At 44.9% G+C, this 18,657-nt stretch overlaps 1 protein-coding gene across 1 annotated transcript in view; it reads right to left on the reverse strand.

Annotated features, from left to right (window-relative positions):
• LOC311244093 (hyaluronidase-1) overlaps positions 1 to 16,642 on the reverse strand; it is a gene marked incomplete at both ends in the record, with an annotated part of 53,407 nt that extends 36,765 nt beyond the window's left edge. Inside the window, one exon of the mRNA XM_084333504.1 lies at positions 16,536 to 16,642. Within this exon, the coding sequence (XP_084189630.1) occupies positions 16,536 to 16,642 (107 nt within the window). The remainder of the gene's footprint in view (positions 1 to 16,535) is intronic.
• Positions 16,643 to 18,657: the final 2,015 nt, after the last annotated feature.

Below are 18,657 nucleotides of genomic sequence, written 5' to 3' on the forward strand. Positions count from 1 at the left end.
CAACACTGATTTGGATGGATTTTCAGTTTTTTTGTAATGTCAGATTGAAAAAAATACAATATTTTATTCAACTTCAGCCCTGATCATAACACCACATTCATTTTATAATTCTAACCCTTTAAATGCCAGTGTGTGTGATGGCATATATTTGCAATATATCAAATGCAAAGTAGATTTTTCAAGGGGGGATTATTACAGGCTAGCATGTGTCAATGATTAGCAACAACAGTTTTTTGTAAGGGTCCCGCCTCCACCAATCACATGCGGCTCCCTTTGTGTGTGTGTGAGAGCAAGAGAGAGACATTTTTATTTTATTTAACCTTTATTTGACCAGGTAGTCACTTGAGATCAAACTTGTGTGAGTAGCAGTGATCTCCTGGTTGTTCCCCACGTAGGTTATCCAACTATTGCGCTGCTGCAACTAGAAACACTGGCCTGGCCTGCTTCTAAGTTCAGTGGCCTGACTGCATAAAAAAAAAAAAAAAATATATATATATATATATATATATATATATATATATATATATATATTTTTTTTTTTTAATCATCTGGCGACCCCCCCGCGGCGGCTCGCGACCCCCACTTTGGGAACCCCTGGTGTAGAGGATCTACCAGCTGTAGGGGATCAACCAGCCTTCTGCTGAGTGGTCAGTGTGGAGGATCTACCAGCCTTCTGCTGAGTGTTTTTTTTTTTTACTTTTTTTTTAACACCTCTCATCTTGGAGACACTGAAATAAAAAACATTTTTGTCAACTATAATATTTCGTCAACTAAAATATACGTCACACCCCACACCTCTCCCTGCTGTCTGCAGGTGGCTAATCTTTTTTTTTTATCCACGTTTTCTCCTTATTTTTCTATTTTTCTCCCATCCCAATTTCGTATAGCCAATTCTCCCCTTCAATTCTCCCCTCCCCTGTCTTGAACGTTGCTAGACTATGCCTCCCACTGGTCGGCTGTAGTGAGGATAGAAGCCTTGCATCACGTGTCCCCTCCGGTACACGAGGAGGCAGCCTGTCGCATCTTTTCACCAGACAGCGCGGACTCTCAGTGGCAAGGAGTAACACGTGGGAGGCTCACGCTGCCCCCGATACTTCTTGTCTCTGCTGTACAGGCGTCACCCAACCGACCTGTAGGAGTCGCTGTCCACAACGTCCAATCCCCACCCATCAACTTTCCACCCGCTACCTCTGCCAATTGAGATAGTATGACGACTGGCCCAAGCCGCAGGCAACGCTGACTGGGGTGCAGGTGGCTAATCTTGAGTTTCCGACCCTAACCAAGCTAACCATGGATAAAAAAAAGTCTCAGAGGAAAATAGAGGATTTAATTCAGCGTGGACAGATTAATTTGCTTTCACGACTAACGATGCAGGCTTACCTATATGCCTGATATGTGGTGAGAAATTTGCGAACAACTAAAAATTTTCTTTTTATTTGATACATTTTCCACAAATAAGGGAAGGACTCAAATAGAGCTGCATAGTTCTGTTTTATTTCAAAGTAGGTCTACAGATGCCAGTCTTTTTTCAAAGTGGACTACTTTTTATTTGATACATTTTCCACAAATAAGGGAAGGACTCAAATATACCTGCATAATTTGGGGTTTTATTTCAAAGTCTACAGATGCCAGTGTTTTTTCTCCTCTTCTGTGTTTTATTTCGAAGTAGGTCTACACATGGCAGTCTTTTTTCAAAGTGGACTACTTTTTATTTGATAAATGTTCCACAAATAAGGGAAGGACTCAAATATACCTGCATAGTTCAGTGTTTTATTTCAAAGTCGGTCTACAGATGCCAGTGTTTTTTCTCCTCTTCTGTGTTTTATTTCAAAATAGGTTGACACATGCCAGTTTTTTCTCCTCTTCATAAGAGTTTGAGGTTTAAACAGATATAAAATGTCCAACATTTTCTTTTTGTTTATAATTTCATAAATACAACAAACTGTGTGCTATAAGTATAAAGTATAATACATAGCAAATTACTTTGGGTATGCAATCGTCAGGCGTTTTGGGGTATGCTTGGGGATAACTATATATAAAACGTTATACACTGCGTTATCTTCATTTTAAGGGTAAATAGGTTTTGCGGCTCCAGATGAATTTTATTTTGTGGGAGGGGTAAAAATGGCTCTTTTGATAGTAAAGGTATCTGACCCCTAGTGTAGAGGTTCTACCAGCCTTCTGCTGAGTGGTCAGTGTAGAGGTTCTACCAGCCTTCTGCCGAGCGGTCAGTGTAGAGGATCTACCAGCCTGCTGCTGAGCGGTCAGTGTAGAGGACCTACCAGCCTTCTGCTGAGCGGTCAGTGTAGAGGACCTACCAGCCTTCTGCTGAGCGGTCAGTGTAGAGGACCTACCAGCCTTCTGCTGAGCGGTCAGTGTAGAGGACCTACCAGCCTTCTGCTGAGCGGTCAGTGTAGAGGACCTACCAGCCTTCTTCTGAGTGATCAGTGTAGAGGTTCTACCAGCCTTCTGCTGAGTGATCAGTGTAGAGGATCTACCAGCCTTCTTCTGAGTGATCAGTGTAGAGGATCTACCAGCCATAGAGGACCTACCAGCTGTACAGGATCTACCAGCCTTCTGCTTAATGGTCAATATAGAGGGTCTACCAGTCTTCTCCTGAGCGGTAAATGTAGAGGTTTTACCAGCTGTAGAAGATTGACCAGCCTTTTCCTTAATGGTCAATGTAGAGGATCTACCAGCCTTCTGCCGAGTGGTCGTTGTAGAGGATATACCAGTCTTCTCCTGAGTGGTCAGTGTAGAGGGTATACCAGTCTTCTCCTGAGTGGTCAGTGTAGAGGGTATACCAGTCTTCTCCTGAGTGGTCAGTGTAGAGGATCTACCAGCCTTCTGCCGAGTGGTCGTTGTAGAGGATATACCAGTCTTCTCCTGAGTGGTCAGTGTAGAGGGTATACCAGTCTTCTCCTGAGTGGTCAGTGTAGAGGGTATACCAGTCTTCTGCTGAGTGGTCAGTGTAGAGGGTATACCAGTCTTCTCCTGAGTGGTCAGTGTAGAGGATATACCAGTCTTCTGCTGAGTGGTCAGTGTAGAGGGTATACCAGTCTTCTCCTGACCGGTAAATGTAAAGGTTTTACCAGTTGTAGAAGATTGATCAGCCTTTTCCTTAATGGTCAATGTAGAGGGTCTACCAGTCTTCTGCTGAGTGGTCAGTGTAGAAGATATACCAGTCTTCTCCTGAGTGGTCAGTGTAGAAGATCGACTAGCCTTCTGCTGAGTGGTCAGTGTAGAGGATATACCAGTCTTCTCCTGAGTGGTCAGTGTAGAGGATATACCAGCCTTTTCCTTAATGGTCAATGTAGAGGTTCTACCGGCCTTCTGCTGAGCGGTCAGTGTAGAGGGTCTACTGGCCTTCTGCTTAATGGTCAATGTAGATGATCTACCAGTCTTCTGCTGAGTGGTCAGTGTAGAAGATCGACTAGCCTTCTGTTGAGTGGTCAGTGTAGAAGATCGACTAGCCTTCTGCTGAGTGGTCAGTGTAGAAGATCGACTAGCCTTCTTCTCAGCGGTCGGTGTGGAGGATCTACCAGCCTTCTGCTGAGTGGTCGGTGTGGAGGATATACCAGCCTTTTGCTTAATGGTCAATGTAGAGGATCTACCAGTCTTCTGCTGAGTGGTCAGTGTAGAAGATCGACTAGCCTTCTCCTGAGTGGTCAGTGTAGAGGCTCTACCAGCCTTCTTCTGCTCAGCGGTCGGTGTGGAGGATCTACCAGCCTTCTTCTGCTCAGCGGTCGGTGTAGAGGATCTACCAGCCTTCTTCTGCTCAGCGGTCGGTGTGGAGGATCTACCAGCCTTCTTCTGTTCAGCGGTCGGTGTGGAGGATCTACCAGCCTTCTGCTGAGTGGTCAGTGTAGAGGATCTACCAGCCTTCTGCTGAGTGGTCAGTGTAGAGGATCTACCAGCCTTCTTCTGCTCAGCGGTCGGTGTGGAGGATCTACCAGCCTTCTTCTGCTCAGCGGTCGGTGTGGAGGATCTATCAGTCTTCTGCTGAGTGATTGATGTGGAGGATCTACCAGTCTGTGTAGAGCAGTTAAGAGAAAATGTCCTCAAGCAAAGGTCCGGAACATCATAATGTCTAACTTGCATTATGATTCAGTGTCATATACGGTATATTGAAGTAGCCTAGTAGTTGTATCAATGTCTGAATAATAGTCAACAGCATTTTAGAAATGTTTTATAAAAAGTGTAGCTTGAGTCCTTTTTCTTTTTTTGTTAACTCTTTCACATCTTAACCCTTTCACTACCGTCTGTAGTGTGGTAGTGAACGGGTTAACCGTCTATAGTGTGGTAGTTGAAAGGGTCAACCTTCTAATATAGTGCGATACTAGTGAAAGGGTTAACGGTCTCAACCAATGTTATAATAAGCCATCTCAACACAACAATTGAACAGCTTCAACGCCTCCCTTTCTCTTTCTTTGTGCTCCCATATCCCACTCCCCCACGTCCCCTTGTTCAGTGAGAGAAGTAAGCTCTCGCTAGGATTTAAAATCTGGGCTGGAATGGTGTTAGGGCCGCTCTCATGTATGTGTAGGTGCTCATAGGATTCTGGTGGATCAAATCATATTGGGCCCTTAGATTGTTTATGTTCCGTGTTCTCAGTTCAGATTTGAGTGAATATGTTTGCTGAAAAGGTGTGCGTTATCCCGCAGAGGAGCCGCTTTTAATAATCGCCACGGTCTCGGAACACATGAGACATACTGGTTTTGAACATATGAGACATACTGGTTTTGAACATATGAGACATACTGGTTTTGAACATATGAGACATACTGGTTTTGAACATATGAGACATACTGGTTTTGAACATATGAGACATACTGGTTTAGAACATATGAGACATACTGGTTTAGAACATATGAGACATACTGGTTTAGAACATAATGAGACACTGGTTTTGAGCTGTCCGTGGGACGAAATAACATGTAAGAGAGTCTGTCCATTCTTGATTAAAAGCTCAGTTTTCTCCGTCTTCTTTTCTCTTTTTAGAGCACGCCACTTTTTACTTTTCTTTGCCTCATGTATATTTCTTGATTAATTGAAAATGGAGGACGCTTATGTAAACAAGACGAAAGTATTTTTCTGGTCTTCATCATCTTAGCAGTTGTTTGTATTGAGCTGTACTGTATTGTACCCATTCTGCAATCTGTTAATAAAGTTTTCAATCAATCAATTTCTCAGACTGTTGTCTGTCTTGTCTCTCTCAGCTGTGTGTGTATCTCAACTTACACACTGACTTGAGTCGCAATGCTTATCGGATTGCCCAGATTTGATTGACCGAGTGACATCACATGAGAGGATTTACAACGCATGCAAGTTTGTACGTTTCCTGGACTGCAAACCAGTGCCGTAAAGGCTAGAAAAACCTGCGCCGGGGGACGTCTGGGTATAGTGTAGCAGTATAAGCACTCTCCTACCACCACAGACACCCAGGTTCAATTCCCGACACCTCCGGCTCCCTACAGTCAGTCGTCCCTACGAACACAATATTGTTAGTGTGTACTGGGTGGGTCGCCGGTGGGGTATGAGTCCTGGTCGTTGCAACAGCGACTCCTACTGGGATATTGGAGATATTTAGTAACCTCTGGCTTTTTAACAAGCTTTTAAAAAAATCTATCCGATTAATAATGAACTATGTTTTCCTTTCGGTCCATCCCAGAGGCACTCGTACCCGTTACTGGTCCCAGGATGTGATATGTAACGCTACATTATACATTTACATTTACATCTAGTTATTTAGCTGACGCTTTTATCCAAATTGTGTCCAACAAGTCAGCAGGAGGGGTGCACCTCTGGATGTCGGCATGTCCCATGTCGTTGCATGCCAAATAAAGCCGTCTCTAAAGAGGTCCTGCATTATTATTATATTATAAGGGTATTGTTCGTCTAGCAGTGCCAAACATGAGCGCCTCACTTTGAGTGCATAGTAGTATAGACATAGTAGCATAGTGGGTAGTAGTATAGAAAAAGTAGCATAGTATATAGTAGGTAGTAGAATAAACATAGTAGCATAGTACATAGTAGGTAGTAGTATAGACATAGTAGCATAGTACATAGTAGGTAGTAGTATAGACATAGTAGCTAGTAATATAGACAATGTAGCATAGTACATAGTAGGTAGTAGTATAGCACATAGTAGGTAGTAGTATAGACATAGTAGCATAGTACATAGTAGGTAGTAGTATAGACATAGTAGCATAGTACATAGTAGGTAGTAGTATAGACATAGTAGCATAGTACATAGTAGGTAGTAGTATAGACATAGTAGGTAGTAGTATAGACATAGTAGCATAGTACATAGTCGGTAGTAGTATAGACATAGTAGCATAGTACATAGTAGGTAGTAGTATAGACATAGTAGGTAGTAGTACAGACGTAGTAGCATAGTACATAGTAGGTAGTAGTATAGACATAGTAGGTAGTAGTATAGACATAGTAGCATAGTACATAGTCGGTAGTAGTATAGACATAGTAGCATAGTACATAGTAGGTAGTAGTATAGACAGTAGGTAGTAGTATAGACATAGTAGGTAGTAGTACAGACGTAGTAGCATAGTACATAGTAGGTAGTAGTATAGACATAGTAGCAGTACATACTGTAGTAGGTAGTAGTATAGACATAGTAGCATAGTACATACAGTAGTAAATGTTTCAGATAAACGTGAAAAAGTTTGCTTTTAGTCGACGCCATAAAATTGGACGAGTACAGCTGTCCCGACTGGTGGGAAGTTTGTTCATTCGTGGTTGAAGTTTTGCCAATGTGGACCATTTTAACAACTTCTGAACTTCTGGGTGAATACTTTAGTTGTTGAGATATTGGAAGCAGAAGTTGGTGGCATGTGTTATAAATAGTAGTTCACAACGGCTAAAGGCAATTTATTTGAAGATGCAGCACCTTTCAACCTTTCCAAACTGCACAACACAGTTACCGGCAACAAAAAATTACTCTATTAGGCTTCTTCTTTGGCACCGAAATGCACGCCTTCTGCTGTGAGGTCAAAGTAGAAGACCTCCCACATCTGCTGTTTACTCAATGCTGCTCCTCATTTAACTCCAATTAATCTTCACTAGGGTGAAACCTGGCAACCACACAGACTTGAATGGATACGGCCCTTTCATGGTGAATCCCTTTGGTGCATCTAAGATGGCTGCCATAGCATTTTGATGACATTGTGGAAATAAGCATTGTTTAATGTGCCTGAAGCCTAATAAGCCTAATATCTCTCTTGGCCAGGGGGGTATTCACCTTTGGCAAACAGGTAGATATGGTTTCCCATGCAGTGGACCCGGGTTTGAATTGAGTTACGTACAGTGATGGGGAGTAGTTAACAACATGTAGTATAATAATAATAATAATAATAATAATAATAATAATAATAATAATAATAATAATAATAATAATTAGGGATGCTCGATATTGGCTTTTTTACCGATACCGATATACCGATATTGTCCAACTCTTAATTTCCGATACCGATATCAACCAATACCAATATATGCAGGGTTTCCCCCCCCAAAAAATTGAATAATTTCAGGTAATTAACATTACATATCTCTTGTTGTGGAATTAACACAACATTATGCATACTTTTGACAATAAATAAAATCAGAATTTGTTCTTACTTGCTTGCCTGGGTAAATAAAGGTTATAGAAATGTAAAAAAAAAAAAAAAGAAAAAAAAAAACGATACCAATATTTTCCGATATCACATTTTTATGCCGATATCGGCCGATAATATCGGTAGGCCGATAATATCGGACATCCCTAATAATAATAATAATGCACTTTATTTGTATAGCTCCTTTCATACAAGAATTGTAGCCCAAAGTGCTTCACAGCAGTGATGTAGACATAAAATAGACATAGGCCTAAAATGACATTAAAACCTCACTGGACATTTCTAATAGATTTCTGTCATTAAAATCTATGAAAGGATTGTGATAGATTTCTGTGTTAAAATGTCAAACCCCAAGAGAGGTCCCACCCACCTCCAGGGTCTGAGGCCCCACTTGTATTGGGAATTGTGCAAAACAAGAGAAAATGCATAAAGTGCAGACATAGAATGAGTATAACAATAGACATATTAGTAGTTTGTCCAGTAATTAACTACTTTGGGTTATAAAGTGGCTAATTAAAAACTATACTTTATTTTACTCATTTCAATTTCAAATGTTCTGCTTCCGCCTCAGTTCAAGTTTCAAGTTTTGTTTTATTTGTAGCATATAAGGTACATGTACATTACAGTGAAATGCTTGGCTCTATATGAGCCTCCTGATATTGTGCTTCATACAGTAAAACAAGTAAAAAGAATAATAATCATCTAAATACTTGAATATACTGTATGTGTGGTCCATGCTCCAATTATTGAGACGCTCAATAGTAAGAGGTGTTACCAAGACTGGAGGCTAATGTGGCTAGAAGGCATTTAAACTGCAGCAGCTCTGTGCACGTTGCATTGTGGACACCTCACGCGACCCGCAATGACGTCACAGCAGCCTTATGGAACTCTGCCTTTGCCATTCAATTCCTATGCAGGCAACAGTGTGGAAGTTACTGTAGAAGTTCCCTCTGATTAATACAGTATCATATAGTGTTATGTTTGGAAGTCAACATCAAACACAACCAGTTTAAGACTAAGCTACAGTACATCCCTGTTGACAGAGTACATTACTGAAAGGAACACCCCATGGTCTAAATGTACCACAGTAGGGTTTTTATATGCCATATTGACAAGTCTAATTCTAGCTATGATTTGTGTATGCTAGCCAACTCTGACGTATGGCAAAATAGATTATGTGGGCTATAGCAGAGTGCTGTGCTCACAGGTAGAGAGACCCAGGCTAATTATACTCAGCTAAAGATAGAACTAATTCAATTTTACTTTAATTGCCCACATGCTGTAACCAAAAAAATCAGAAGAGGTATATTACGGCACGGTGGTGTAGTGGTTAACACCTCTGTCGCCTCACAGCTAGAAGGTCCAGGGTTCGATTCCCGCTTGGGGACCAGGTTTCTGCGTTGCCAGGTACTCAGGTGGGGTATCTCCCAGGCCTTTCTGTGTGGAGTTTGCATGTTCTCCCCGTTCTCGCAAGGGTTCCTCCCCTGATAAGAGAAACCCAATGGAAAAACATGCACAACAGATGGCTAACGCTGTCGCGTCCCTGACGAAGACGGACAGCAGCACTTGGATTGGTCCCCGGGGCGCGGCCCCTCGCCGACCCCCCTATCTGCTCTCGGCTGCCCTTGGGGGGGAAGGATGACGGGATGGGTCAAGTACAGAGACTCAAACTAATTGCATGTGTGTGTGTTCCTGTGTGTCTGCCTGCATGCCGAATAAAGACTTCTCTAAAGTCCAGTTATTATTATTATTATTATTATGATGGCGATAACAATAGTCCTTACTAATTGGCAATAGTAATATGTTACATGCTGCTTTTGGATGAAAACCTACACTATTAGTCATATTGACTCGGTCCTAAGGCCTATGACACGCATCCAAAATATACTCAACTATGAGACGACAAGGCTGTTTTCGAGCAGTGTTCTCGAGTCTGAGTCGAGTCTCGAGTCCCCAGTGTTTAAGTCCGAGTCCAAGTCCGAGTCACCAAAGAAGAGCCTGAGTCGAGTCTGAGTCGAGTCCCCATTACCCTAGTCTGTGTCCAAGTCCAAGTCATCAAGGTTGAGTCCACTCCACTCTGGCAGTCAAAGAGCTGACATACAAATAAAAAAAAAACTGACCATTTCAATCAGAGTTTATTTACTTTGCCATTCATATAGCCATCAATATCGTATGCCAAATTATTAGGGCCTATTACAAAAACATTTAAAAATAAACAACTGTATTTATCAATTAACAAGTCCTCGTCTGCACCTTCCGAGTCCGAATGCAGTCAATGCTTGAGTCCAAGTCCAAGTCATCAGTGCTCAAGTCCAAGTTGAGTCACAAGTCCTGAAAATCAGTCCAGGACTTGGACTCGAGTTACTACAACACTGGTTCTGAGTTACAAAGTTTTCATTCACCAGCAGTACTGGAACCTCTGAGCTATTCCAGGCTGACCTCCGCTGTCTGGGGAAGGGCTGAGACAGAACACTTCCTCTAGGCTTGTGGGAATATTAGCAGTAAGCCCCAATTTAGGATTAACTTGTTTCCTCCTCTATAAATAACACAGATGGAAATACATTACGTGGGCAGGGTTTCAGCTACTCACTACTAGGGTTTTAATAGGCCATAGGTTCAACTACTGTATCTGAGATCAAAACTGACGGGGGGGGGGGGGGGGGGGGGGGGTTGTGTATGTGAGAGGGCGTATTTCTTTGTTTGTTTATGTTTAATATTTTAACTATATTCAACCTTTGTTTTATCCAGAATTCATGAATAGCCTGAAATTAGGGTTATGGGTGCAAACCCTGCACATGACATCAAGGATAGACAATAGAAAATAATTTGGTAATTCTCTTCATATGATACAGAGCAACCTGTCACACTTCATTCTGATGGTCCACTGTAAACTAGCTACATCTTACCAGTAGTGTGTCAGTTAAATGTGGATGGTAGACTTTCAACAACAGTAGACTGTCAATAGTTTCAACATACATTTACATTTAGTCATTTAGCTGACACTTTTATCCAAAGCGACTTACAAGTTCAGTACGACAACAGACTTTCAACTGTTTATTTTTAATTTGTAGACAGTGGGAGCAGTGTTCGGGTTAAGGTGATGGATGGGTTTGTAAACAAAGTTTTAGGTGAAAATGATGAAGAGTTAAGGCTTTGCTGCTCGGCTAACACGGGATGCCCCCCTTCCCCCCCCCCCCCCCCGTTTGACAGTCAGCTGACTGGTAACAAGTTACTGACACACTATTGATAAGATGTACAATACACTATCAACCTAAAGCGTTCCAATTCTCACATTAACAGCTTGTTAGAGTGAGAGTTTATCTAGGCCTATTTATTATTATACATTCGAATAATGAGCAGTGGCGGCTGGTCCATAGAGGGTGCTAGGGTGCCGCCCCCCCTGGTGGAAAGAAGAGGAAAGAATAAAGAAATGGTTTTGGATTTTTCTATAATAGTCGATATAATACAATTTTTTTTTAAGTATGTTTGTGTTTAAAATGCACAAAAACGTGTATCAAATATAAATCATTGTTTGTGCGTCCTATTCATCCCCCCTCTCTCTTCTCGGGTGCTAGAAATCAGCGCCAGTGTCAGTGCGCAACTCAGCCAATTGAAAAATTCACAGGGCAACATAATGAACATAGTAACTAAATTGAATCCCATCAGCATTTTGTTTGTACAGTAGTCCTGCCTGATCAATGTTAGCATGGTGTTATTCACCGTCAAAGATAAAAAATTATTAAAAATAATAATAATTGATATTCTCCTTTGGTTCATTACAATTTACTCAAGCATAGTAACATACACAATATTTCTCACACTGTGAAAATACATTCCCTGAGGTCCATAGATGTCCCTAGAGATACCAAGCTACATTGCCCGTAACGGAAAATATATGAAAGCGCCCCTAAAGGCAAGACATACTGCCTTTGCCTCTGAAAGCCAAGAAGAAGTGAAGAAAACACGGTAAATATCTGCGGTGTGATCACAGCAGCCAGATGGGAATACAACTAGAAAATAGAAACACAGATAAGCGGCAATGACTCGCATACGATATTGGACCTTAAAGGGAGACCCTGCAGCACAGCACAACATTGCTGCTTCCATAACGGGCAGCTTTTATGCCCGTTTTGAGGTCAGTAACACCAGCCTCCCAGGGGAAGCCCCCACCACTGCAAATGAGAAGCACGTCAATAAATAGACCTGCAGCGGATTACTGACCATCGCTGAAAAATACCCTCACCGATTTGCCTACCGGCAAAACAGATCCATGGACAGCGCAATAGCCACAACACTCCACAGCGGCCCTCAACCACCTGGAGGGAAAGAATTCCCATGTACTGTAAGCTGTTCGTCGACTAGTTCGGCATTCAACACCACTGTCCACTATTCACTCACTGCACTGAGTCACAACACTGCTGCTGCTGCTTTGCACACAGTACACCCAAACGGTGACTATCATATGCAATGCAGGTATAAATAAGGTAAACAATAATCTGAATCTAAATCTGAATAATATACATTATATTCAGAGTGTCCTTGTCGTAATATGGGAAATAGTCCGTTATCAGATTCAATGTTGAATCTGTGATGCAACTATTTTCTCTTCTTGTAAGAAATCTTCTTGTGTAGCTGACCCCTTGCAGTGTGCTCCGATGTACCCCCAGGGGTTGCACGTGTCGCCATTTGAGAAACATTGATTCCATTCCGCTCACTTTCCCTTTCTGGGACTTTTGGACAAATACTATGAGAATTTTTTTTAATTTTTCAGTAGCACAAGTTACATCAGATATTGGTTCTTCTAGTCATAACAACATATTCATATATAGACAAAACAGAAAAAAAACCAGTCAACTCCATACACTGTACATCACTAACATGTGGATCCTGTTACTATGTCAGTAACCTCTAGCGGAGGTGGTCTTAACTCTCCCCAGACGCAGACTGTTGATAAACCCTGATTTACGGCTTATAGTCTGGATAGATTAGCCACCAAACTGACTGTTTACTATTCACCATCACGTTACACATGGCATGGGATTACTGTAATCCGTCTACAAAAACAAAACGAACATAAATGTGTCAAATGGAATAAATTGTGTAAATAAATTATCAATATTTTGGCGGTTAAAGGAACACGTTAATATTTACAAGTTAGTGTATACCGTCTTCTCCAGTCAGACAAGAAGATAGATAACTTTCCTCTCTGTGTGTTCAGTAGAAAGCTATCCAGCTGTAAACCAGCCTAGTCTAGCAAGTGAATGGAAGCGGATACGAATCAGCTCGACTAGCTGCCAAAAGCTTTTTAACTAGGCTATAGGCTATCTTCTTTTCGGACTCTGGAGAAGATGGTAAGCGCATTTCCCATAATGTTGGCGTGGTCCTTTAAGTAAACCGAAACTGACTGAAAATAATTACCAGTAATCATGGAAACAAACTCATAACATAAAGCATATGCATGTTGTCCTTTGGTGGATTGATTGATTGAAAACTTTATTAACAGATTGCAGAATGGGTACAGTACAGTACAGCTCAATACATACAATTGTTAAGGGGATGCAGACCAGAGAAAGACTTTCGTCTTGTTTACATCAGGGTCCCCCATTTTCAATTCATCGTAACATATATGACATACATGACATACAGATAGACAGTACTGCTACATCTATACATTTATGACATACCAGATTTGCAAATACAGTACTGTTTGTGATACCAAAAGAGTCCAGAAAAAAAAGTATATACATTTGACGTAGAAACTGTACATTGGATTGGGTAGGTGGGGGGGGGGGGACTGTACATTGGAGGTGGTTGGGTGGGTGGGGGGGGGGGGGGGGGGAGGTTGGGTAGGAGTGGGGTGGGTGGGGTACACTGTACAACTGTACAAACAAAACTGTACATTGGAATATTGACAAGACCATACTTGGTAATTTACTGTACATTGGAGGGGGTTGTGTTTGGACATTTACAGTGGCCAGTTTCGAATTGCAGTCTCCCTTAGGTGTTTTTTGAGAGTGTTTTTGTAACTGGGTAAGTGGGTAGTTGTAACTGAGGGGTTACAAAACCCTGACTGTATTAAAGATTGTGATAGATTAAACCACTACTACATATTATTATTATTACTTGCCAGACAGTACAGTTATTATGGCAGACACTCAAATAGACGGCACGGTGACAAAGAGATATCATTTACAGTATTTTATTATTATGCAGAGATACAACTGATAATTACTGGGTCGCTCTTTTATGGCGAATGATATTAGAAAGTCAGAGTAGCAAAGTCAGCGGGAATGAATAATTCCTAGGCTAAGTATACTAGACCGGACACTGCATGGCGTGAGATGGCTATATAGGGGGGCAAAAACGAGGGTATAGCTGGAGACTGGTGATTTCCTCCCACAGAGTTGTAAGCTCCAGAGGAATGAAGAATAGACGGATACTCAGGCTGGTCACTTGAAGAAAGGGGTTCTCATACGGATCCGGTCCTTATAATCCAAGTGCTCGGTAGCAGGGTAATAGCTGTAATCCAATGCCCGATAGCAATGATGATAGCCAGCCAGCTTCGTCCCCGAAGCTAGCCCGATGTAGAATCTTCAGGGTAGTTAAATCCAAACGACAATGGTATTAACGATGCTCTTCTCCACGGTACTACGTTTCCACAAGTCACTATAATCCACCAATAATGGTTCTACAATATCAAAGTAGTATCTGAGGAGCTACTAGTTATCCGTAACGATACGCCGCGGTAGGTTCCAATGCTCACATGTCCAATAGTTCTGCTGCTAGGTTCACCTCGTGTTCTGGCACTAATTACGTTAAGTCCACACACACTTGCTAAGGTTCACGCTAGTTACTAAACGAACAAACTGCTTGTTAATGCTGCACACCGAACGAACTGCTGTAATACGCTTCACACTAAAATGACGAGCTCTTTACTTCATGTTAGGTTAGGTCGAACTTGACTCTGCTACTAGACGAACTGGGTTAACGTTACTGCGTTAACTGTAATGACGAACTGCACAATACGTTAGGTTCAACTACTTGACGAACAGCTTTAGGTTGAACTGCTACTGTTTGCGCCTTCCACAATATATATACTTAAGAGGGCTTTCTAGGGCGCAACCGAAGCTCTTGGCCGGAATCAATGCGCTGGCCCCAGGCATGTCTCAACTTGTCCAGACTCGTCTTTGAACTTGTCTGAGGGGCGCGATTCTTGGCGCAGTCAGCGTCAAGGGTGTTATCCAATGAGGAAAGCGAATAATGCTATGATTCAAATGGAGGCTTAAAGGGATATAGCTTATATATATAAATAATATACAAGTTATATAAAACAATAAAACGTAGATTCTCAGTGTTAATCTGGCCCTTCACAACAGCCGCCTCCTAATTAGTCCGCACCTAATTAGTAAAGGGGGGCGCAGATTAATATTAGTGTCCAGTCAACTTCTCCATACTTTGTTATGAGGAGTTGGAACAATCTACAAAGTCAGTGGGTCATGGTCGTCGTCAGGGGAGTCAGGGATCTCCGGCAGCTCTATCAACTTAGCCACAGGTCGGGTGTAAGTCCGCCCTTGGACTATGACTTCTGCCGCTCTGACCTTCCCATCGGCACCAGTAATCACTCTGCTCACGCGGCCGGCCGGCCACGTAGCTCGGGGTAGTGACTGGTCTATTATCATGACGACTGTGTCCACCTTCAGGTTGTCCCTGTCCTTTACCCACTTCTGACGGGCTGGAAGGGATGGTAGGTAGCGTAGGAGGAAGCGGGCCCAAGACTGGTCGATCTGTGCTTGGTTGCGTCTCCACATCCTCCGTCCGTTCCTGTCGTCCTGTCTGTACACCGTCTGAGGAGGGGCCGGGTCCGGCCGCCCCATCAAGAGGTAGTTTGGGGTGCTGGGTTCGAGGTCAGCTACGTCGCTTGGAGCGTAGCTGAGGGGGGTGGAGTTCGGAACTCCCTCTTCTTGAGCCCACGGTTCTCTCACAGGCATCTTCGTCCGCTTCAAGAGTGGGGTTGCGTGTCTGAACACTCTGTCGACCTTGACTCTCGTAGTCTTTTGATCTAGTAGAGCGATGGCGTACTTGTCCTCTTTGGGCCGAACCATCTTGCATTCGGTCTTGAATGGCATCGCGTCTAATGTCCATAGCCTCTCAACGGGCTGTAAGAGAGTGTTGTCTGTGTCGCTCACCTTGGTGTAAAGGCAGCGTGTGGTCGTTGGTTGGCTGGCAGGTACGTAGAGGGGGCCCTGGAGCGTCCACCCCAGTCGGGTCTTAACCGCGGCTGGGCATCCTTTGGGTCCGATGTGGGCCGCCTTGGTTGGGACAATGAGGTCCGCGTGGTCGGAGCCAATGAGTAGGGTCGGCGTAGCTCCGCTGATGAGCGGTATGGGCAGTAGGCGTAGGTGCGCGTACTTCTCCATCAGCTGTGGGATGGGGTAGTCATAGCGTGACAGACCTATGTCGTGGCTTGTGAACGCCTTGGTGATGCTGTACCGCTTCTCAGGGTGGTCGATCGCTGCTATGGTGAACGAGACGTTTTCACCCTTTATTGTCTTTAAGTCTCGATTAATGGTACGGATTGTCATTGTTTCCTCTGGACCCCGCAGGCCCAACTGGGTCGCGGCGGAAGCGAGGAGGAGAGTCTTCTCTGACCCATCGTCGAGGACGGCGTAGGTGTCGAGTACCTTGTCCCCGTAGCTCAGGAGCACTCGGACCACCTTGATGAGCACTCTGGGGCTCCCACTATACGCGGGGTCGATGTGGAGCACTTCTGTTGGTGAGTTGCCTTGTAGAGCTAATCTTGTCTTGTGGACCTTGCGCAGTGATTCGCAGTAAGCGGCGTCATGCGTGTTAGCCTTAAGCCGCTGATCCATTTCGGCGGGGGTCAGTTTCTTGTGGTCGTCGCACTGTGACAGCCAGTGTCCGCCGTGGCAGTAAAAACAGGTGATCTTCCATTCCTCTTTGGCGGGGGAGTGGTGACCCGTCTGTGGTGGCACCGCCTCGGCCTGGTACATCACTGTGGTGGGCCTACTTTGGTTTCCTGGTGGGCGTTTATTGCTCTCATGCAGGACTTCTAGGTGGGCGCCGTCACATTTGCCGCACCTTTTCTTGAGGCGGCACTCTGCTGCCATGTGGCCGCGCGCGCAGCGGAAGCAGCGGCGGTTATCCTTAAGCCACTGACCTATTTCGGCTGTAGTCAGTCCTTTGAAGGCTTCGCACTGTGACAGCCAGTGTTCACTGTCGCAGTACTGACAGGCAGCCTTCCATTTCTCCTTGGCGTGGGGGTTGGGACTCGTCTGCCGTGACACCGTCTCGGCCTGGTGCATCACGGTGACGGGCCTGCCGTTGTCTTTAAACCTTCTCCCCACGCGAAGGTGTCGATCCGTAGGCTGCTGACCTCTCTGGCTAGGAAGTCAGCAAGGTCTAGGAGTGATTGTTCTGGGCCGTGGGGGTCACGGTGATCTCTTTGCCGCCGAAAATGTTCTTGGCGGGATGGGGGGAGCTTCTCTAATATCCGCTCCACGTTGGAGTTGGCGTATAACTCGTGCATCCCCTTCTCTCTTTGTGACCCGAGCATCCCTACCAGGGATTGTACTTTAATGGATAGGTCATCCAGGGCTCTATTGTCTTTAGCTGGGGGGAGGCGTTCAATCTCCCGTATCTCTTGAATTACAGAGTCCCATGTACGTCCATAACGCGCGTCAAGGGCCACCAGGGCATCAGAGTAGGGGGTCCTTGAGTTAGAATATGCCAGCGCTATGTTGTGCGCTCTGGGTACTTTAAGGTGCTTGAGGAGGATGGCATATTTGTAGGACTCGTCCTGTACTCCGGACATAATGGTCTCTAAACACATGCGTAGTTCGGTATACTGCGCTCTGTCTTCACGCGTAAAGTCTGGGAATGTGGGTGTCCCAATGTAAGATGCCATGGATGGCTGTGACACTGATGCGCGTAGGGGGAGAGGCCTCCTTGGCGAGTCTCCCCGTACGTGGGGTCGTGGGTTAGTGCTGGGTGGGAACCAGAGGCCGGGCCCCCAGGTACTGCTCCTCGGTGCTGACTGTTGATTAAACTCACCCCTGGGATGGGTTGGGGGTTCGTAACGCAGCGTCTCGGGGCTGAGGTCGGGGCTGTACTGTTCCTCCTGGTCCGAGATGGGTTGGTGCGTGTGGGCTTTATGTCCTCCCTCGTCCTCCGCTAGGCTTTGTAGTCGCTTGGTTAGTTTCTCGGCGACGTAGGCAGGTTCTTCCCGTTGGCTGGGTCCCGTATAGATTGGTCGGGGAGGGGAAGGTGCCCTCGACCCTTGTCGTGATGATCTCCGGGAGCTCCGGGTGGAGGAGTGGGGAGTCGCCCTCTGGAGCACTTGCTCCATCATCTGCGCCTGCAGACGGTCTCGTTCCGCCTCGCGCTGGGCATTGGCTGCGTCGCGCTGTGCCTCGCGTTGCGTATTGGCGCGGTCTCGCTCCATGGTTTCTTCAGCCTGGAGGCGCCTCTCTTCCAGTCTGATGGTCATCGCGGCGTCAGCCTGGAGGCGACTCTCTTCCAGTCTGAGGTGTTCGCGCTCGCTCTGGAGGCGGTTACGCTCACTCTCTTGTTGCGCCTGGAGGCGTTCTCTTTCCGTTGAAGAATGTTCGTGCTCACTCTGTTGTTGCGCTTGGAGGCGGTCACGCTCACCCTGGATGCGGTCTCTTTCGGTTGAAGCTGTCAGCGTGGCGATCAAGACTTGCGCTAGCCTCTGGTCGGCCTCGCTTGGGGATGACGCTGATGATGGTGATCTGGAGTTGAGAGGGCTTGGCGTTGACCTGTTCTCTTTACGCGCTCCGAGGTCCATCTCGAGGGCGCTGTTTCTTATCTTCTCCCGCGCTCTGAGGTCCATCTCGGAGACGCGGTACTCTTTTCTTTGGTGCGCGCCGAGGTTCATCTCGGGGCCGCGCTCTTTATCCTCTTGCGCTCCGAGATCCATCTCGGGTGCGCGTTCTGTACCTTCTTGCGCTCCGAGGTCCATCTCGGATGCGCGGTCTTTATCTTCTGG

This window comes from Notolepis coatsorum (genome assembly GCF_963971535.1).
Source record: "Notolepis coatsorum genome assembly, chromosome: 17".
NCBI classification, from domain to species: Eukaryota; Metazoa; Chordata; class Actinopteri; order Aulopiformes; family Paralepididae; genus Notolepis; species Notolepis coatsorum.